General features: G+C 37.3%; 1 protein-coding gene across 3 annotated transcripts in view; it reads right to left on the bottom strand.

Moving 5' to 3' along the window:
* UBE2H (ubiquitin-conjugating enzyme E2H) overlaps positions 1-23,698 on the bottom strand; it is a 101,993-nt gene that overhangs the window by 36,287 nt on the left and 42,008 nt on the right. The window contains exons 2-3 of one of the 3 annotated variants that reach the window (XM_010831678.1): positions 8,775-8,851; positions 7,927-8,001 (exon numbers count right to left, since the gene is read on the bottom strand). In XM_010831678.1, the coding sequence (XP_010829980.1) occupies positions 7,927-8,001; positions 8,775-8,851 (152 nt within the window). Of the gene's footprint in view, positions 1-5,156; positions 5,255-7,926; positions 8,002-8,774; positions 8,852-23,698 lie in introns of those variants that run through there. The other 2 variants (XM_010831680.1, XM_010831681.1) reach the window with 2 other exon arrangements.

The raw sequence follows: 23,698 nt of genomic DNA, 5'->3' as shown, positions 1-23,698 counted from the left end.
TCCAGCCTCATCTCTCTTCCCTGAGCATGCCAGCTAAGTTCCTGCCTTAGTGTCTTTGTCTTCACAGTTTTTCTGCCTAAAATGCTCTATCTCTGACCTTGGAAGATTAGGGCTGGCTTTTTTCCCCTTTTCATTTAAACCCCGGCTTAAATTTATTTTGTCAAAGATCCCTTTCCTGAACACCTAATCTAAGACAGCTATCATGACTGTCAATTCTATTACATCAATTCTCTAAATAAACCTATCAAGACATTAAAAATTTTGCTTTATCAGCCCCCCATCCTCATTTTCCCCAAAAGGATTTAAGGGTCAAGAGACCAATCTGTTCACTTCTGTGTCCCTAGCACCTAGAATAATGCCCTGCACATAGCTGGTAGCTGACAAATTTGTGGAGCTGATTTGAAGGAATAATATAAGCTGTATCCATTTTATGAGAAAGTAGGTTCTACCTCAGATGCCAAACATAATCTTTTCAAAATCATATCCCCAAAAATTTCATTTTCACAACACCAGTAAAAAGAGAGCTTTTAACAATGGCTTATGGTCTCATAGCATTAACATTTTTTTTAAGGAAATTCTTCTACTAGAACCTTGTTTCTATTGGAATTCAAAAAATATAGATCACTACACAGTAGCACTTAAGTAACTATTTTTAAACAGGAACTACATTCAAACCCAAAGTTATAAAAGTAGAGAAGTATACTGGTGATCTTAATGGACTTTAGCTTCCTCAGTCTAAGAATTCATTCTATTTGTGGAAATACAGTGGTTCAAATCAGTCTTTGTTAAATGACTGACCCCAAACCTCTCATGAATGACACTCCTCTCTATTTCAAATCCTGGTCCACTCCTGACTAAACATCACTCACTTAAAGTCACTCACACTAGTTCCTGAGGAAGTAACTATACAATGTTTCCAACCAGGAAGATGCAAAGGAAAATGCTAAGTATTCTAAGCTCTAGAGTTAGTCATACACCATATTACAGAACTCCATTCCAAAAATACTGTGAGGTAATTTCTGGCCATGGTGAAATAAAAAGTGTATTATGCCAGAAGAGTCTCCTAAATCTGTCAATGAAAAAGGTGAAACCATTTCCCTTAACCACTGGCACAAGTAAAAAGAACATGGTACACTGATCATCAGAATACCTTTTTAATTAAGAACTGGCAGCAGACTGGGAAATTCAGAAGAAGTCTGAGAGGTTATCTAGTCTAGTTTCCTTTTGGAACAGAATGACCTAAAACCATTCTATTTAGATGATAGTCTGAACTAGTAAAGGCCACTGGTGTGGCTCAAAATAGCATTCTAATTTTTGTTATTGCCCATGACTTTCATTTTGTTTCTATTTACTTAAATGGATTTGACTACCTCCTGCCATATGCTATTGACATCAATTATACTGTGGAATGAGCTTGGTTTTCCCCTACCCATTCTATCAACACTTGGCAAACCATGATGTGGTCTCTCCAGAATCTTGCTCTCAACCAACCACTCCTTTTACACAGTCAGCTTTGGTATCATCAAATTACAGTCCAGACACACAGTGCATGTAGCCTGCTCCTGGGAGAAGGTCCTCCTCACTGTTCACATGGAGATACACACATGTAGTACTTCGTACTCAGTTTCTAGACTTGTTAGCTGGCTCTTACAACACAGTTTTCCATTTTAAGAAAGTATCAATGGTGACAGAGTTCTTGAGCTTGTCTTAAGGTTACTTACAAAAGATTCTGTAATACTCTATAGTTCTATCTGAAATCAGTAGAATGCATGTCTCTTAATATATTAGCCAGTAGTCATTTAAAAATAAGGTTCAATCACAACTTTAAAATATTCTCTAGAATGCTATTGTTCAAGTAACATAGGTAGATCTGATGGATACTAAGGCAGATCTTGAAGTGACCTTTTCAAGACCTTTAGAGGCTAAAAGCCTTAAATCCAATATTTTATGTCATATTTTATTAAAGACATAATTTTTACCCCTTGGGTTAGGTTTATCAAAGGATTACTGTTATTAATAGCTACAAAGGGGTCTTTTTGGTTCACATGAAGAGAAACATGGAACAAAGGAGAACAAGTGGAAGAGTCAGACTGAAAAAAGCAGGTAAGAACTGCTCAAAGTAACAGGACAGGAGAAGGGAAAAGGGGAAGGCCAAAAGGAGAGGAAAGGAGTGGAGAATGGTTACATGGAAAGGTGCAAAGATGCTCCAAGAGGGAGTAAACCAAACTGAAGCGAGAGAGACAAAGGACACAGCATGTACACTTACACGCTGCTGCTGCTAAGTCGCTTCAGTTGTGTCACACTTACATGCACAAGGAATTAAAACTGAAGGAAAAAAATTAAGGGGAGTGGTGGGAAACATGGGGGCCAGGAGGCCCTTAGCAAACTGAGAATTCTGACCAAGGACTGCTTGATGGCTTTCTGGAACAACAGACAGGTAAAGCACAGACTCAGACAAAGATGCAGACAGGACATCCGAAAGACACACACTTGCCCTAAGTTTCTTAAATACTTACTTTTATAATAAAAGGGAACTTCGTATAGACTATTTGGGAATTACAGGAAAATGGCTTTAATTCCTTTAACAGCAATGGATAACTATAGCCAAAATTTGGCATTCAAACTTGGTGTTTGCATAGAAAAAAATTATAGTTACACTATTTTATCTTTTTTTTTTCGTTGTGCTGTGTGCAACTTGCAGGATCTTAGTTCCCTGACCTGGGCCCCTGGCAGTGAGAGTACCAAGTCCTAACCACTGGACCACCAGAGGATTCCCTCTTGTGTGTTCTTTCATTAAAGATGGTGTTAACTATTTACAATAGCTAGAACATGGAAGCAACCAGACGTCCACTGACAGATGAATGGATAAAGAAGTAGTGGTACATATACATAATGGAATATTTCTCAGCCATAAAAAGGAACGCATCTGCGTCCTAATAAAGTAGATGAACCTAGAACCTATTATACAGAGTGAAGTCAGTCAGAAAGAGAAAGATAACTATTGTATTCTAACACATATACGGAATCTAGAAAAATGGTACTGAAGAATTTACTTACAGGGCAGCAATGGAGAAACAGAGAATAGACTTATAGACATGGGGAGAGGGGAGGAGAGGGTGAGATGTATGGAAAGAGTAACATGGAAACTTACATTACCCCTAAAATAGATAGCCAACAGGAATTTGCTGTATGGCTCAGGAAACTCAAACAGGGGCTCTGTATCAACCTAGAGGGGTGGGATGGGGAGGGAGATGGCGGGGGAGGTTCAAAAGGGAGGGGATGTATGTATATCTATGACTGATTCATGTTGAGATTTGACAGAAGATGACAAAATTCTGTAAAGCAATTATTCTTCAATTAAAAAATAAATAAAAAATAAACATAGTGGTAAAAATATTAAAATATAAGTAATGGCTGTAAAACATTTTGTCCATTAAAATGTACTGTAATTTGGACATTCCTGGCAGTATCCAGTGGTTAAGATTCCATGCTTCCACTGCAGGGAGCATGGGTTCTCTCCTTTGTTGGGGAACTAAAGGTCCTACATGCTATGTGGCCTAAGAAAGGGGGGGGATAAAAGGAACCATAATTTAACTACTTTATTTATCAACTGAGTCGTTAGGTTGCTTCCAACTTTTAAGTTTTAAAAATAACACTGCAATTTACATACTCTTGTGCATTAATCTTAGTGTACAGGTCTGAATATTTCCTTATTTTAAGTAAAATCATTCAAAGGATATAAAATTCTATCAATATGTACTGCTAGGTTGGCTGTATCATAATACCTTTGCCAACAGTGTTTAACTTGCCAATTTACAAAGTCATATATTTTCTCATTTTTCAATCTTTGCATTCTTTGGATTGGATACAAAACTATTTTGTATCCTATGCTAATTGGTTATTTTTCATTTTTAGGAAAACATTGCTGTATGTGACGTCTTTATACATGGGATCACTCATCTTTATTTCCCCCCAGGCAGCAACTGCAAGTCTGTTTCCTTAGATGGGTAAAAGCTTTTTCTTAGTTGAGCACATGTGTAATGACTGAAAAGTGTGAATCTAGAGAAGTACGGAATATGACAGTCTCCGCAGCAATTTCTTTGGATAGAACAAAATCTTCATGGACTGGGCATTACTTGCGGTTTTGAAAGAGTATTTATAAAGTCCTTATGTTCACCTTCACCTCTCTGAAGCTTTGTAAAGACTCTATTCTCAATACATTAGATACAACTTGTGTAAACATCTATCTCCTCCATATATTCTCTTCCTCAATTGAGGTGCTGAGTCACACTTCTAAAAAGCAATGAAATGCTATCATTAGAGCAAATGCAATATTTTAAATACATTGATATTTTTTCCCTCCCATCTGGTGAAAGCCGTATATACAGCCTTCCTAAGTATCTGGTGGAATGCCATATATCATATATCCTGAATATTTAATACACCGATCAATACCAAACATGCACAGTCCATTTAATTACATTATCTCATTTTCTAGAAGAGGAAACAAAAAGCTAAGTATCACCAGAGTCAAGGAGAACTGGGGCCAGAACCATTCTTTCCTGATAACCCGTCCACTGACCAATCAGACCCTCCTAACTACACGGGGACACGCCCAGCAGTGCTGCTCTCACTCTAGTTTCTGAATGAGGAGAGCAAAGTCTGGACCTTCAAACAGACCAGAACTCAGTGATTCAAACATGATTTATATCAAAGCAGTCTCTCTGGAAAACGATGCAAATATTTCAATGATGTTACAACTGATTAAAGAAGTTTTAGAATTTCTTTCTGAAAGAGCCCAAAGGGCCAGTTTAAAAAGTAAATCATAACTCTTAAACTTCAGTCAGTTTCATAATCATATATCATTATAGACTTCAACTGATGTTACTCAGTTTTTCAATTCATCTTATTCTCTGGAATTAAATGACCTTTAGCCATTTCAAAAATTTATATCCAGCTTCAAAGCATCAAGACTTGCCATCACTCATGATATTCAAAGAGAATGTAAAATTCCAAAAGATGAGCTTATTAAGATGTTTGGAACAATGACGGCTTTGTAAGAGTAAGCTGGTAACTTCCCCAGGAGGCTGTTAATATTCCTTCTCTTTCCAAAGAGGAGTTAAGATGTAAGTACATTAAGGAGTTAATTTACTTACTTAAGGATGAAAATTGTTTTTAAAAGGACTTTTTCAGTTACACGTCAAGCAGTCAGGTAACTATTGAAAACTCCCTTAAACTGTGTTTGGAGTTTACAGTCTACCTGTAAAAGTACATTGCATATACACTTAAATATTTAGAGAAAAATGTTTTAAAATACATTTTTATGTACTTTATGTAAATAATAATATCCACTGAGGGACAGGATTATAAGACATTTTAGTTTTTCTTTAATTTTGCTCACCTGGACCTTCTTACATTCTTATAGATAAGGAGCATTTATACAACTAAAAAATATACATAGCAACATGAAACAAAAAAGTATACATAGATATATATTTAAAAACCCCAAGCAAGACCTAATCATCAAAACACTTAATCTATGGAGGCAGGGTTTAGAAAGAACAGTGAGGTTGGATTTATCTTATCTCCTCTTCTGTATAGTTCTGCAGCTATCTATACAATTCAAAAACAAATCCTTGCCTACTCTGCAGGACCCACTACCTCTCAAAATGTTTAAAGCACATTGCAACAGTAATTACATTGTTGATGACCTGAAAATGGGTCACCCCACATGACTGATTAAAACTCTTACGCAATCTTCCTCTGGAGGAAACAAGGACAGCTTGTAAAATATTTCAACTAGATCTACTTCCCTAAGAGAAGATGGTACATACACATTTGTAGGTATCATCAAGGTCTAAAAGCACACAGAAAGGGAAAGGAAAAATTATCAAGAAGTTAAGTTAGCCTAGTCATTTGTCCTAACCAATTTCATGTTACATCATTAACTTAAGAAAGTACAGAGGCTTCTGTTGCATCACTAGTTAACAAACAATGTCTGAAGTTCAGATAGTTTTGCTTTGAAAGTTATGATGAAATAACTGTTACCTGGAAACAGGCTAAGATTTGAGAATCTTACATTTCTGTAGGATATGTAATTGCACTTCTCGGTTCATTGTCAGTTTCATCAAGCTATACTGTTTCCTTTCTGACTAGGAATCTAGGGTAACAAAACTAAATTTACTGCTAGATTTAGCAAGCAAAATTTCAGTTCTATAGGTAAATAGTTACTTATGAAATATACCTGAATGAATTTATATGGTTTGGATATTCTGTTTATAAAGGTTTAAAGATTCTACCTACATTCCACCACACTAGGAACTGAGAAACAGCTGCTGTCCCACCTGTGCTAAGGTATTAAGTCAGATACACTCAGGAATTGTCTCAAAGATTCAACACCTCAGAGTACCCTTCCTATATCACCATCTGATAACTCTACAGTTTGCAGGTTCTGATAGCAATGGGAGATTTCCAATTCAATTATCCATAAACTATCTCCTCAACTGTTGTTTAGTTGCTAAGTCATGTTTGATTCTTTTGCGACCCCATGGACTGCAGCTCGCCAGGCTTCTCTGTCCATGGGATTTTCCGGGTGTGAATACTGCTGTGCATTGCCATTTCCTTCTCCAGGGAATCTTCCCGACCCAGGGACTGAACCTGTGCAGGAGCATTGGCAGGTAGATTCTTTACCACTGAGCCATCAGAGAGGCAAGCCCATCTTGTTAATTACCAAGTTTAAAACTCAGCTAAGGGCCCTTCAGAGGAAATTACCAGTTTATTCTTAAAATGAACATTAAGAGTTCCCAGACTAAAAAGGAATTATAGATGCTCTATAGTATTTTTATAGCCTTAAATTGTAAAACATATAAAGTAGCTAGATGCTAGGGGGACAGGTCACTGCATTTGATTGGGAATTACTAACATTTTCACATTATTTATCCCAGACAGAAATATGGGGGCTTAGAATTAAAACACAAAGCTCGGAATGTCTTTGGTTCACCTCTTTTAAAAAACCCTTTTTCGGGGGCAAGGGAGAAGTGTAAATTCCAAGAGTTTTGGCATTAGCTCTGACAATTCTGAATAAGTGATTCACTGTGACAAAGAACGCTCTAAACATACTCCAATTTTATTTTCTTCTTCCTTCTTAAAATTGGCCAGTTCTTTGTAATATCTAAAAATCATCTACAGAATGAAAATTTTTAAAGCTGGCTTAAGTTAGCTAAGTTACTACCATTCTACAGTCTCAAAATATTTAAAGGTATCAAGCTCAACCAAAATATATCCCCGCAGCATCTGATGCTAATACCTAAAGTGTCAATGCCTTAATGGGGGTGATAAGTTAATATCACTAACTATGGCACAAGATGAAGGTGAGGAAAAACTGCCCCACTGAGGGTATTTTATGTAACCCTACTGAGGTTTGTTTCTATTCTACTTTCTTCAGCCGTTTAGAGGGTTAAAAAGATTTGGAGTGGAAAGAATGGAAAAAGGTACACAGAGTTGGAGTGAACAAAAACAAAAGTAGGGAATAAGGAGGATTTTTAAATGACAGAACTAGAATAGGCACTATATAATATTCATTTCAACAATCTGGCATTTAAAATGAGATTTAAGATGTTTATTATTTTACTGCTAATAGCCTGAATGGACAGTGGGTCTTAAAATTATTTAATCTGACCCTAAAAGACAGAAAAATCTAGAGTTACAGTCATTATAAGCATGCAAAGGATATATTTAAACACCTTTTATCACACTATGGAAGTCCCTCCTTAAAATTACTAAATAACCTAAGCCAAAAAAAGGGGGAAAATTCAGTTGAGCAAATACTTCTGGAATTAACTAACTCCCATAAAATGTAGGCTTGTTGTTTTTTTTTTTCCCTCCATTTCAAAATTCTCTAAGGAAAGAAAATGGGTAGTTACATACCTATAGAAGGAGATTTGAAAGGGTATTTATCAGGAAGATCCACTCTAACTTTCCATACTCCGCCTTCATACGGTGCTGAAATAAAAGCAAAAATGTTAAAACATCAGAATTGTCTCCAAATTAGAAAACAGAATCCAACTGTAAGTTAAACATTAAATTCTAATCTCTTTTGAGAATCTTGCAAATTAATTCCTTCAAAAGTCAGGGAACTCTTATAACTAGTAGGTACTCTATGTTCAAAGGTAATACTTTCCTTTAAAAAAAAATCTAGAATTAGCATAGATTCATTTTCTCTCTCAAATTTACCTGATTCTTCAAACACTGTTCAATTATTTGGTAAGTAATAGCTAACTATCTCAGTCTATCCTGTGCCTAACCCACCTCTCCCCCCAAACAACAAAAACATTTCCACAAAACCCAGAATTCACAATTTATGTTTAATACTGTCTCATAGGGCTTCCCTAGTGGCTCAGATGGTAAAGAATCCACCTGCAATGCAGGAGACCCAGGTTTGATCCCGGGGTTGGGAAGACCCCTGTAGAAGGGAATGGCTACCCACTCCAGCATTCTTGCCTAGAGAATTCCAAGGACAGACGAGCCTGGCAGATTACAGTCCATAGGGTCGCAAAGAGTTGGACATGACTAAGTGACTAAGTCACACTAACACAGAGATAAGAGAAAAAGCATATAGAATATTTATCCTAATAGCAAGATTTCCTTACTGGTTCTAGAATTCAATTAAATTTACTTTTCAAGAACTATACATATCACCATCTATCCTGATATTCACATTGTCTATTAAGGAATATAAGTAAAATAGAAAAACACATACCAACACATATACTTACTTCCTTGTGGTCCATAAAACTTCACTACAAATTCATTGAGTCCTCCTAGGATAGTAACCTCATGCTTACTCTCAATACTAAGGTGGAAGGTAAAGGAAATTACACAGGCTTTATGTTACCCAAAACTAAAGATGGTACCCCTAAGATATGCCAATGAAAGTGTTACCAACATTCTACAAGAAACCAATAAAATATAAAATATGATAATAATTCTGGTAGTTTAAAAGGCAATATATAATCCTGTGAAAAGAATATGAATGAGCTTTAGATTCAGAGAGATTGGTGCTCAAATCCCAGGACTGCCATTTGGTGGGTTTGAGGCTAGACAAAATAATGTAAACTCACTCCCTGAGCCTTTTGTTTTTGGCAAATTAGGAAAACACCATTTTACAGACCTCTGTGAAGAATAAATGGGTTAAGTATGTAATATGTGTAAGACTACATTGTGTATGTAAGTAAATGAAAAACAGGAACTTAATTTTAGCTTTTCTCCCCTCTGTTCTCTCCCTACCCCAACCTCTCCCCAATGATCCTTTAATATAAACCCAGTGTTCCCTTTAGTCAAATTCAAGCATTCAGCAAAATGCTGATTTTCTTGAACTGGAAATGCGTGCCTAAAATTACAGATTTTCTAAGGAAGTCCTGATAATTTCCTCCTGGCTTAGAGAATAATTGAAATGACTAGTGATGTAACTGTGCTATAAGTAGCACTGCCAAATGCAAAAAAAAAACAGCAAAAAAAAATATAAATAAATAAATAAATATATATATATATTTTTTAAACTTTGTCTGTAGTATTTATTTTCAGCTATTCTTTTCCTCACTCACAAAACTCTATCCTCCTTAGGCTGGCCTCTAGTTCTGTGTGTGTTTGGGGGCTCGAATCACAGAGCACCGGCACTTCTGTGTTCTCTTCCTCGTCAATTTTATGTGTCCTGAGACTCATTCTTTTAAGCTCCTAAGATTCAATTACAGAAACCAAAACAACCCATTTCCAGATGATAGGGCTTCTGGTCTAATTTCTGTTTTGTCTCTGCTTTGTGGTCTACCCCAATAATGACTTTAGTGATAAAAATTTTAGGTGGTGGGGGGCTTTGGGGAACTCTCAAATCCCACTGGAACATTAAAAAAAAAAAAAACAACCCACAAGAAGATATGGCCTCATCTTTCTCAATCAGAAGTACAAATTACATTTTAATTATGTGTACTATTATACAAAAAGAAAAATGCTAAATAAAATTTAAGTGATCTCTTAAATAGAGAAAAATGTTATTTTTTAAGGCTTGAAATTTGACTCTCCAAATCCTCTGTCCTGTAGGTCACAGAATAGAGGTCAGGTGTATTTTTGGCAAAGTCCTTGCTTAAGAGCAACTAGAGATATTAAGTAAGATAATGTAGTCTATTTGATCTCATTCTTTTCTAAACAAAAACTACTTTTAATAACATGCACATTGAAAGGATTCAAATAGCAACCACATTGGAAAATTGGCTTCATTTCTCATGGTCAGATGACACATGAATGTAAGTTTTGGTGTACTAACTTCTTCCTGGCCAGTCACACTCTGACACCCCTCTACAAATATTTCAAAGCTAATGCTAATGTAGTAAGTTAAAGTAAGTGCTTGCTTAAAACAAAAACAACCAAAAAAGCTCCCTTGCATTAGTGAAAGAAAAAGTCAAATCTAGTTACAATAAACAAAATTAAATACAAACAATTACGTTCTCAAAGAAAACAAACCAAAAAATTTTGGAGATAAAAAGGTTTAAGAATGACACCAAAGGCAGAAACCACAGGGGGAAAAACTAGCAGATGCAAGCACACATACACATTTAAACTTCTTTATTATAAAAAACCAAGGACAAAGCACAAACTAGGAAGAAAAGGCCAGAACAGCCAAGTTAAGAAAACTGAAATTAAGCTATAAAAAGCCCAACTCATCAAAGTAGTTTAAAAATGAGATATTTTCCATTATTAATTGATAGAGATGAAGGAGCTGGATAAAACCCAGTGTTCAGTGGAATATAAATTAGCATTCCTGAGAACAAATTTAAACACTATACTCTAAAACTTATAATGAATTTACTCTTTCACTTAAATTTCACTTCTCTGAAGTTATTTAAAAAAAAAAAAAAAACACAACACTGCTGGCAGGAGTGACACAGTTTCAACCACGTGAAAACTGCTGGCACGGTGAGCTGCACACAGATATACCCTATATCCATCAGCACTATTGGTAGTAGACAGGAAGAGCTATGTTCACCAAAATACATGTTTAAGAATGTTCATAAAAGGCCTCCCTGGTGGCTTAGTCAAAGGTAGAGAATCTGCCTGTCAGTGCAGGAGACAGAGGTTCGATCTCTGGTCCAGGAAGATCCCACATGCCTCAGGGCAACCAAGCCCATAAACCAAGATCATGGAGCCTGTGCTCTAGAACCCAGGAACCAAAAAGCTACCGAAGCCCAGGTGTCCTGGAGACTGTGCTCAGCAACAGTGAGAAGCCCTTGCACTGCAACTAGAGAGGAGCCCCCACTTGCCGCAACCAGAAAAAAGCCTGCGAGGCAGTAAACACTCAGCCCAGTCAATAAATTTAAAAAATTTAAAAAAGAATGTTCATATAGCCCTATGTGTAATATCCAAAAGTTAGGTCACAACCCGAAAGTTCATCAACAATAAAAAGAATAAATTATGGTACAGCTGGACTTCTCTGGTGGCTCAGTGGGAGAGAATCTGCCTGCGAGTGAAGGAGACCTGGGTTCAATCTCTGGGTCAGGAATATCCCCTGGAGAAGGAAACGGCAACCCACTCCAATATTCTTGCTTGGGAAATCCCCAGGGACAGAAGAGCCTGGTGGCCTACAATCCGTGGGGTCACAAAGGAATCAGACACGACTTAGCGACTAAACAACAGTGGTACAGTCACCCAGCAGAGTATTACACAGCAATAAAACTGAACCTGGAACTTCCCTGGTGGTCCGGTGGCTAAGACTCTATACTTCCAGCGGAAGGGGTGAGGGTCTGACCCCTGTTGGGGGAACTAAGATCCCACATGCCCTACAGTATAATCAGAAAAAAACAAAAATAAAAACCACCACTACAAGTAAATGGATGAACTCTCACAGACATTACAGTTGAGTAAAAGAAGCCAGATACTAAAGAGCACATACAGTGTGATTCCATTTACACACAGTTCAAACAGGCTAAATCAATCAAGATGCTAGAAATTACGACAGTTACCCACTAGTGGGGTCTGTGGTCATTGTAAAGGGGTTTGAAGGGGATTTCCAGAGTGCAGATTACACGTTTACACTTCCATTTATCAGTGAGTTACAAAAATGATTTGTGATCTTTCTGTATATCTATTTAATTAAAAAGTTTACTAAAAGTAAGACTATCTGATGCATGTATAATTTTTTTTTACCATAGATTTTAAAAATGAAAATAATTTGAATATTTTGAGTATTTTTTTGTCTTGAATTTTTCTTTTGGCCATGCCACGAGGCTTGTGGGATCTCAGTTCCCCAACCAGGGATCGAACCCAGGCCTTCAGCAGTGAAAGAATTCTAACCACTGGACTGAAAGGGAAGTCCATAATTTAAGTATTTATGACTAGGAAACTGGTTGAAGAATTACAAGCCATTTATACAACAGGCTGTTATTAGTGTCTATTAGTGTATACTAGTGCCTTCTCACCATCTAGAGCTCCTCTAATATATGCTTCTGTTTAATTGGGAGGCATCCAGAAATAGTCAAAATGAATATACTGTAGTGCCACATAAGATATCTCAGATCTTCAACTAAAAAAACTGCAAGGATAATAATGGAGTAAGGTAGAGGATTAAATTGGAGAAGGCACTGGCACCCCACTCCAATACTCCTGCCTGGGGAATCCCATGGATGGGGGAGCCTGGTGGGCTGCAGTTCATGGGGTCACAAAGAGTAGGACGTGACTGAGTGACTTCACTTTCGCTTTTCACTTTCCTGCATCGGAGAGGGAAATGGCAACCCACTCCAGTGTTCTTGCCTGGAGAATCCCAGGGACGGGGGAGCCTGGTGGGCTGCCGTCTATGGGGTCACACAGAGTCGGACACGACTGAAGTGACTTAGCAGCAGCAGCAGAGGATTAAATGAGTTTAATAAAAGAAGTCAAACTAATTTTACAATATAAAAATCTGTAGAAGCAGCATTCCCTATCAGACCTAATTTGCTATGAATGACATTGATCTATAGCAATTAGTTAATTAATTATTTAAAAGTATGTTATCTACATGAATGTCCCCTCTAGAAACTTGAAGATATCTTTTCTATCCTTTAGGTGGATGCAGTAAACGTGAGTTTCTTTCATTTTGTGATCTGTCTGGGATTAGTTCATGCTTTTATCTATTTTCCAAAGAAGATTCTCCTTTCGAAAAGATCATATTAAAACGAGATTAGAAATTAATGCTCCAAATCTCCTCTTTCCCAGGATCCCAGGTATAACCCACATTCCAGAAACACTGGGTCTGTCTTTAATTACACTTATACTGTAAATTAAAGAGTTCTTATAGTCCATTTCGTATGAAAAGCTAAAAGTAAACTGAAAGAAACCTTTAAACACTTCTACAAAGTTGGTAAAACGAAGAAGCTGTGCTAAATTTATGCTACCTTGCAATGGCACAGACACTAAATCAGATGGGAAAAAAAATTTTTTTAAGTTTAGTTGAAAGAAAAACACTGCATTAAAAATAAGTCATTCCATCACCATGAATGAATGACTTACCCAGAAAAACTATAAAATTACTTGACTACTGTTACCATGTGTATTTACGGTACAGGCCATGAGTTTCTTTCTGCTCTCTGCTGTAAAGTCAAGGGCGAGGAAGGCAAATGAGAAGGCAGGTTACAATGACAAAAATAATGATCTATTTTGGATATGTGCTGGTCAGACTAGTAGCCTGGCGGGAACTCACTAGAAGGTTCCTTCATTACTGTCTCACTTTCAAAGTCTGAAAATATAAGACACCCTTCAGATACTGGTCTGGTAAAAATATGTTAAATCCATAAAACCCGCATTTTACTCACCTCTAAGTTATTTGTAAAATACTGCTTTTTACTTACTTAGTGTTTCACTATTAAGGAATATCAGCATTTTCAGTAGAATAATGATCAACATTCCCAGGAACCCAAGTTCATTTCACTTTTAAAATGCCAGCCACCCACCACTTTATTTTCCCTGAATGGCACTATGATTACACAATCTAATATTTAAAGGTTAATGCCAAACTGTCAAGAGACAATTGACATTCTTAAAGAAAAAAAAAAAAGAGACAATTGACATTCTTGGCAAAACGTGTCTATTGGGATTTTAGAAATGATTTTTAGTAGTTCTGGGATTTTCCAGAAAGCGAGTCAAGGGCTAAGTCTGTTAAACAGGTCAAGGATTCAGACGGCATGGTTTCCTAAATTTGCTGATGAGTTATTAAGATAAAAAATGGTGACCTCCCTGAGCTGTGTCCATGGCAGTAAGTGACCAGGATAAATAATGGGCTTCTTTTGTGAAGAAGGTAAAAGCTATTTGCATGGCTTTCTATCTACATGTTCAGATCAGTCTGCTTCCAACTCTCCTTGAGATTAACTACATTCCGAAAGTTCAAGAAACTAAGCAACTTTCTCTACCTAGCTTTCTTGATAAAAATATGGTATGTCTATTAATCCAGTAATGTTCAAAAATAACAAAGATAATACTTTGGGCATTATGTTTACAAAGAATCCTTCTCCTTCAGAGATATAAACTGAAATATTTATTAATTAAAACATATGTGTAGGATTTATTTCAAAATAACTCATTTAGGAGAGAGAGGTACAGAAGACAGGACACTGACCTTAAGTCAACAATTACTGTATCTGATGATCAGTACATGGGGGTTCATTATGCGTTCTCTCGCATTTGAAATTTTGTTGTAAGTTCTGAAAACTTAATGTAGTCAGTTATCAGAACTTTAGTATTTAACAAGCATGACAATTTAGAAGAACTTAGCTACTGTAGCTCTTTTAAGGGCTTACAAAATAATCCAATATTTTCCTGAGGTCCAATATTTAGTTTGAGGAAGAAAAAAATTAGCAAATGATCAGGTCTTCCCTGGTAGTCCAGTGGTTAGGTTTCCATGCTTCCACTGCAGGGAGCACAGGCTGGATCCCTGGTCAAGGAACTAAGATCCTGAGTGCCATGTGGTGTGGCCCAAAAACAAAAAATTTAGCAAGTGATCTAGTACTTAAGGAAACAAAGACTTCATACTGAAAGAGAAGAATACTGTGTCAAGATGGTCAAATTCTAGAAGAATCAAATTTAAGTGGATTCAAAAGGATGTCTAAGAAAAATCTAACCACAATGAAGGAAGATGAGCATGGCTTCTGCATATTCATGACAAATAGCCTCTGGGCAAAATAATAATTACAGACATGGCTTTGCTTAAATTATAAGAAAAAAACGGGTCATGTGTAATATCAAAGGCTCCTTGTTGAGATGAAAGTTTAAATTTTTTTAAAAAGTTTTCAAATGTTTGTGTTCTTTGTGTTAAGAGGAAGGGAGACTTCTATTCAAAGGAGAAATAATAAAAATAGCAGAAATAAAAGCTACTGAGAAAATAAGCATAGGGCAAAAAAGATGAAAGGTAGTAAGACGGAAATATACACACACCATGTACAATACAATGTGTAATACAATGTCAAGAGGAATCACCAGAACAATGTATTTGGGCCTTATCTCTTAAGTTCAGCAGTTTTATTCCTTGTATTTCCCACCCCCCATGAAATACTTACACTTTCTACATGACTTAACAGAAATCTATAAGCTGGGCTATGGAGAGTATAATGTTAGCATCTATTAAATTCACAAAGACCACAGGCTTTAATTTCTACTGAAAGTTATGCTACACATTTCCCACACATATACCACAAGGCAAATAAAAACCACTCTGAAACTGAACCTGCCTTCAAGAAGCTTAAATTTTAGCAAAAGAACATAAGATCTGTACAAGTAAACGCAAAAAAAAGTTTGCATAAAGTGTATTAGAGTTTAGAGTAGAAACAGTGCAGCTAGGTAGACAGAGAGATGGTTTGCTATGGAAACAAAGGATTGCTGCTATACAGTACTACTAAATACAATGATGCCCTTTAAGAAATATACTTCTTTTCTGAAATAGAAATTTCCCATACTCTTAGGCTGAAGAGATTGGCAGGTTCTTTTCCTAGTTTCTCTTCCTCCTTTAGCCACGTTTGAGAGCTGTCACTGGGCTACCATTCCTTAAAATGGATCTATGGTAGCTTACAAAAATCAGATAACCAAAGTTCATGAAATTTTATTTTTTAAAAAAGGGTAAGTAATTCTAAGTAAGACATTCTCCAATACATAATTTTTAGCTGTTATGTTTTCAGGTTTAAAGCAAGCCAAACAACTCTGGAGGGAAATGTGCGCTCAGTTGTGTCTGACTCTATAACCCCACGGATTGGAGCCCACCAGGCTCCTCAGCCCACGGGATTTTACAGGCAACAACACTGGAGTGGGTTGCCATTCCTTTCTCCAGGAGATCTTCTCAATTCAGGGATCGAACCCACATCTCTTGTGTCTCCCGCATTGACAGGCGGGTTCTTTACCATTAGTGCCAGGTGGGAAGCCCAATGTGTGGTTATCGGAGGGGATGTGACTTACTTTAAAATAGTCTCTTCAGGGAATTCCCTGGCAGCCCAGTGGTTAGGTCTCTGTGTTTCCTGTGCAGGGGGCACAAGTTTGATCCCCTGGTTGAGGAACTAAGATCCTACAAGGCACATGGTACAGCCAAAATTAAAAAAATAATAAAAACACCTTCTTCAAAGTAAATATGTACTGTCCGGAAGTAAGTAGAGCAAAAAATTTGACAACTTACTATGATATACTGAACACTGAGAGCCTCATTATCTAAGTGGTAAAATGTAACATGAATGATTTCTTAAATTTAACAAAGATAGTCCAAAAATTAAGTTAAAAACCAAGCATGTTCATTACCACCCAGCACTCTATAAATTACATTATCCTTTGGAGTTTTTCTATGTGTGGGTATTTTTTTCTTCTCAAGTTTATGCTTTTACTTTAAGCTTCCATGTCAGACACCAAAGCAAACACTGGCAAGACCTAAGTAAACGTTATTTTTTTAAATGGGAAAATCATTATAACTTAGCTCTTCCCTAGAAGCATTATTCCGCTACTAAATTCACAAATAATAAAGAAAAAAACTCAAAAGAAAAATTAAGAGTCATATGTTACGGAAAATAATTTTTTTGAGGTAGGTTTTAGAAAAAGGAAGTGTATCAGAAAGACACATAAGAAATCTAAGCCCCACTCCAACTCTACAAAAATTTTTATACAGCAGGTTTACAAAGTCAAATAGTCAGAGATGACCCAGATGCAGAAGTGAGAGACAGCAAAGGGAAATATGGAAAAACAATGATACCATCTTGAGACCAAGAAAATATAGTCAAAACAGAAATAAGATTTACATTTTCTAAAAAGCTGTAAAAACTAGAAACTTTTCTAAAAAGTGAAAATTCAGGTTAACCACCTAAAAATATTTAGAAGGCTACTGATAAAATTGCAACAGCACTTTATTTTACAAATTTTGATGCTTTGCTATTTTATGGCAACAACACATTGTTCATTATTAACTAAAAATGTATAAATCCATGTACACCAATTAATAATGTATTACCTAATAGTATATTACTCTTGCTTGTTGTTGTTGCTAAGTCGCATTAGTCGTGTCCGACTCTGTGTGACCCCATAGACGGCAGCCCACCAGGCTCCCCCGTCCCTGGGATTATCCAGGCAAGAACACTGGAGTGGGTTGCCAATTCCTTCCCTAACGCATGAAAGTGAAAAGTGAAAGTGAAGTCGCTCAGTTGTGTCTGACTCTTAGCGACTCCATGGACTATAGCCTACCAGGCTCCTCCATCCATGGGATTCTCAATAAGTCATAAAATTTTTCGTAGTTTGGTTTGTTACAGCTTGATTCACAGCATGTTAAAAATAAATCACTGCCCTAGTGTGATAATGTTATTATGGTTATTTAAGAAAATATTAGTATTTTTAAGAGGGGCCTACTGATAGATGCAGGTAACAATGTCTGGGATTTGCCCTAAAATATTTCAGAAAGAAGAGAAACAGATGTGGGAGAAAATATTGATAATTAACAAAATTTCAATTTGGGTAATGCGCATTCATTAAACCTTTAGTTTTGTGTACACTTGAACATCTTAATTAAATTATTTCTTTTTAATATCCAATACTTATCATTTTTTTAAATCAGAAGCCTATATATATACTTAACTACACTATACTTCTGTGGAAAGGGGACCCTCACTGTCAACTAAATCAACTGGTCAAATGTCCAATTTAAATCTGCAAACTTGGAATACACCTTTGAACTGCAGAGAAAAAAATAAAAGACTGGCAAGATTCTCAAGTCACAGAACATTTCTGAGACATCAAGTCCACAATGAAAATCAAAACCAATGATCTAGATAAATTGCTAAAAAAAAAAAAAATCTGGGGAAAATTTTAGAGATAGGACACATTGAAAGATTGCTATTGTTGTAGTTTAGTCACTAAGTTGTACCTGAATCTTTGACCCCATGGACTGTAGCCCAGCAGGCTCCTCTGTCCATGGGATTTCCCAGCCAAGAATACTGGAGTGGGTTGCCATTTCCTTCTCCAGGGTATCTTCCCAACCCAAGGATTGAACCCACATTTTCTGCTTGGCAGGTACTGAAAGATACCAGTACTTAATTACAATCTCCAGTTCTCCTGTCCTCAGTATGGAGGTACATGAAACCATGCTTCACATGCCACAGAAGGAAACAGAAAAAAGAACCCCGTCATTTCAAAGGCATACTACCTAATCACAGCAGGCTGGAGAAATCACATGAATCACAACCTTACAGATGACAATAATACCTGAAAACTTCAGAGTTACAGGCAATGTATAATTTCCCCAGAGATGATAAAGAAACATGAGTGGTCATCTGCAAAATCTTAATGGAAACATCTATTTAAAACACATTCTACCTCCTCTTCTGTGATGCATGCTACTTCACCAAGCCATCCACAGTGCAGGGCAATGTACATCATGAAGCAACTTCTCAATAAGAAGCTGATATGGATTTATGGAATATCTATGCAGTATATTTATATTCATATTTCCAGCATTCTTCTCTTCTCAGAAAATCCTTGACAACCTACTTCCTGTTGGTTTTAAATGTAGCAGAGCAGTTTTTACCCTAACACCTGACATACAGCTACAATGCCAATCAATGAAAATAAAATTAAGTTATGTGTTTCATAACACATAACAGATATTCTAATCAAGGCATATTCATTCGCAGTAAGCAGTGACATTTTAAAGGAAATATTTTCTCTGTACTCTAAAAGTGACATATAGTATATTACAACTGCAAAGTGATGTGCAAAAATTAATAAATACTGAGCAGTGGTACCCATTCAGGAGATGAAGATTATGGACAAGTGAAAAACAAATGGATCACAGAAATGAGGAGAAGATCTTAGGTATCAATGTACAGTAAGTCATCTCTTAAAAAGAAAAAAAGAATAGTCAACACATCCTGAGGTCATGGAGCTACAGATGGAAAGATCTAGATGTGCAACCCAGGTCATGGCTCTTCCTCCTTCCCTCTTGGCACTGGCTAATTACGAGCTTGTGTCTCTGGAGACCAGTTTTTCCCCATCATAATTTTATGACTTCAATAATCTCAAGGAAAATTTCTTAAAGCAAGCTCTTTAAAATTAAAACAAATGCCTGTAAACCCAGATGAAAGAGGGGAAGATAACAACTGGCTTGCTCTTACAAATCACTGCTCCATGGCCCTGGTCTCAGAGCCTCCTCACCCCATGCTGCTTTCCCAGAACATGAATGACCAACGCCTGCCATTCCCTTTACTCCTCTACCACGTTCACTGGGCAAAGCGGACGTCAAGCATTAACAACAACCTTGATTTCATGAAAATTATAAGTTGGAAGTGAGCAGCACAGACTCAGGCTTTTTAAAGCAATATATGTAACAAAGGAATAAGTAACAGGTTCAAGATCATTGTCAAGACTTTACACTGAAAAAGGCAGAACTACAGATACATACACTGGATAGGATGCTAAATTAAAGTGCAATCCACCATGTAGAGAACTCTGCATTCCAAAACAAATGAATGTGCCTTCGTTCAGTTGAGCCCAGTCTCCATTACCCATTTGGAAGACTTATGAGAGGTAATAGCTCTGTTGGAAATTTAATAAAGGCCTGGATAAAGTATGGGGAAGAAAAGGATTAAAAAGTAATCTAAAGTGATATAGAAAATAGCATTGTTTTCTCGACTGAAATTCTGCTTAAAAACCATAGTATATAAAAGGGTATTGAGTAGGCAAATGTCCTATTTGATAGGATCAAGTAGCTAGCTGCCTTCATTTATTACCTTTATACACAATTAGAATGAAAAAACTCGGATAAAAAATTTCAACAGAAACTGGACTGTTGCTTTAAAAAAAAGTCCATACTGAAAAGAAGCAAAAGAAACTTTAAAATGGTGGTGGGGGTGGGTGGGGGGAGCTGCTTTTAGAGAAACATCCTACCATAAGAAAATAACCCCAATATGACTGAACAGTAGAAAACCCTGGAAAGTCAAGAGACGTGAGGTGAAAGTGAACTGTACACTAGGTGTGCAATGCGATACAACCACAGGGAGGCTGCCGCTATTTAAAGCACCGTCCAAGGAGCAGGTGACAGAGCTGCGAGAGGAAGCTTTCTTGCCATGCTAGTGAGCTTGCTAGCTTGAGACCAACAGAAATGGTTAGCGCATAGGAAGAAATGGGTTGTTGGGTACAATGAAGAAACATGGGAATGCTAAGTAAGTGATATGGAAGCTAGCTTAATAATAATTTAAACAGAGGTTTGACATTTAAATATATACAAACAGTAAACAGAAGAAAGGCTGTATTGCTATGAGTCATTGCTAGGAAATTTTAAAAAATCAAGGTTCTCACAAGGATTACTTACTGAATAATTAAACAATGTGGAAAAAAATCAAGTTATTTAGCAAAACAAGAAAAAATAAACCCAGACATACACAACAGTGGGTGTATATATAGTAAGAAAACCTGGCACTGAAAAGGTGACAAATCTATTAGGTTTCCCTCTCCTGTGTTTACACCATGGGGACAGGGAGGATTGACAGGCTCAGGTGCCACTAAGTGAGACAGTGTTCCGGGCCCAAAATCACAGGGCAGAGCGCAGTTCTGAGAACACCTTATAGTACGACCAAATGATCTCTGGCAGTGAAGCACTGAGTTTTAGGCTTTTAAAAAATTGTCTTTTAAAATGTGACTGGGGCATAAAGCAGCATCCCCATTCCTCTCTCTAATCCCACTTGCCCAGATATTACTACTGTTTATACTAAGGCTTATATATACACACATTAACATCATGCACACCCAGGTGTAAACTCTTCTGCAAACACCTTTCTTTGGGTTATACACAGAAAACGTCTTTATTAGTACATACAGACCTAAGCTCCCTTAAAAAAATGCCTGTGAAATATCTCTGTACTATAAATTAAATAAATAAGCATCCATTAGTGAACAGTAGGTCGTTGCTGGTATTTTGCTATTGCAATGTTACAATGAACATCTCAGTACATGAATCTTGCTGTACTTTTGACAGTGCCTAAATGTCCTTCAAAAAAGGTTGTGTACAATCACTTTATAACACTGTCATATGAGCCAACCTGTTTTCCTGATACTCTCACCAGAACTGGCACTCAAGCTTTTAAAGTGAAACAAAGTTAATCTTTAAAAACTACCCCAATTGCCATCTGCGCTTCAAATTGGCCAGTGCTCTTTCTCACCAACTCAAGTGTGGCCCTGGCTGGGTCACCCAGAAGAAAAGGATCCACTATGTTGGGCAAAAAAAACTGAAAACAAGGCAAGTTTAGTCTAACATGGCATCACTCAGTTAAATGACCGGAGTAGTATCTTACTTATTTCTCTAAATACTTAAATCATTTATACTTTTACTTATCCCCTCAAGTAGAATGTTAACTTCTTATTTCTTGGGTACTTCTGATATTTTAAATAGCTCTCCTTAGACCGAACTACTTTTGCTGTTACAGCATACAAAGTAATGAATTCTCACAAAAGAATTACAGAACTGAATCCCTCAGCAACAGATAGTCAACATTTAAAGAACTATGTTAGTCTCCAAATTACTAAATGACACAGTTTACCCGACTACAGAAAACAAAAGAAAGATCTTGTAATAATGGGCATATAAATATTACTCACTGCTAAGCCAAGTATCAATAGCCTCAGATATGCAGGTGACACCACCCTTATGGCAGAAAGTGAAGAAGAACTAAAAAGCCTCTTGATGAAAGTGAAAGAGGAGAGTGAAAAAGTTGGCTTAAAGCTCAACATTCAGAAAACGAAGATATGGCATCTGATCCCATCACTTCATGGCACATAGATGGGGAAACAGTGGAAACAGTGGCTGACTTTATTTTTTGGGGCTCCAAAATCACTACAGATGGTGACTGCAGCCATGAAATTAAAAGAAGCTTAGTCTTTGGAAGGAAAGTTATGACCAACCTAGGTAGCATATTAAAAAGCAGAGACATTACTTTGCCAACCAAGGTCCATCTAGTCAAGGCTATGGTTTTTCCAGTAGTCATGTATGGATGTGGGAGTTGGACTATAAAGAACGCTGATAGCCGAAGAATTGATGTTTTTGAACTGTGGTGTTGGAGAAGACTCTTGAGAGTCCCTTGGACTGCAAGGAGATCCAACCAGTCCATCCTAAAGGAGATGAGTCCTGGGTTCATTGGAAAGACTGATGTTGAAGCTGAAACTCCAATACTTTGGCCACCTGATGCGAAGAGCTGACTCATCTGAAAAGACCCTGATGCTGGGAAAGATTGAGGGCAGGAGGAGAAGGGGACGACAGAGGATGAGATGGTTGGATGGCATCACCTACTCAACAGACATGGGTTTGGGTGAACTCCAGGAGTTGGTTAATGACAGGGATGCATGGTGTGCTGAGGTTCATGGGGCCACAAAGAGTCGGACACGACTGAGGGACTGAACTGAACTGAAGTCACAAAGTACTATAAGATTTTTTCAGGATTTTTTTTTTCCAAAGAAATAATCACCACCCTAAAAAAACTAAGCAAACAAAGAAATAAATGTATCTATCATTATTTGTCCTTCAACTGCAACAGACTGTCTCCTGATGCTTAAACCCATCAAGATGAGTATCTGAGTATCTGCATTTGAATGTTTTCCCTCAAAAACTTACCTTCCCCACTCTTCAGGCTTGATCAGGTGGCATGTGTTCCCCAAGTATACGCTGGCTAGACAGCCAAGGAAGGTGACTCACGAATCCCAGCTGACAGAAAGGAAGCCGCCCAGGGACCAATACCTGACTACTCTGCTGAGTGTAATGAAGAATTTTTCTATTAAAACCACTACAATCACTTTAACAGCAAAAGACAATATCCAGCATCGGCATTATTCAGACAGTAAAATCCAGGGCTGCATAGGCAGGGGCTGGAGACTGACAGGGTGGCAGAAAATTCGTACCAATCCCTGCCACTCAGTTTCACCACATCACTGGGTTGCAGAGTTCCGGTTCCCCAAAGGAACAGGGCTCTTTTCCAGGAATAGAGATCTCACAATAATACTGTCTGGAGTTCTAGTGGTTAGAGAGGGGGTTCATTAGCGTGAATCTCAAGATGCCACACGGGTCTTGGGCAGGCCACTTAACCTCCCCGTGCCTTCGTTTCCCTCAATGCACAAAGGAGGCAACAGTAAATATTGTAGGATTAAGGTTAAGGCTCAGTATTTGCTATTATCATGAATACTT

This window comes from Bison bison, unplaced genomic scaffold (assembly GCF_000754665.1).
Source record: "Bison bison bison isolate TAMUID 2011002044 unplaced genomic scaffold, Bison_UMD1.0 scf7180017864530, whole genome shotgun sequence".
Classification (NCBI taxonomy): Eukaryota; Metazoa; Chordata; class Mammalia; order Artiodactyla; family Bovidae; genus Bison; species Bison bison.
The sequence above is the reverse complement of the archived record's forward strand: the minus strand, read 5'-3'. Positions and strand labels throughout refer to the sequence as shown.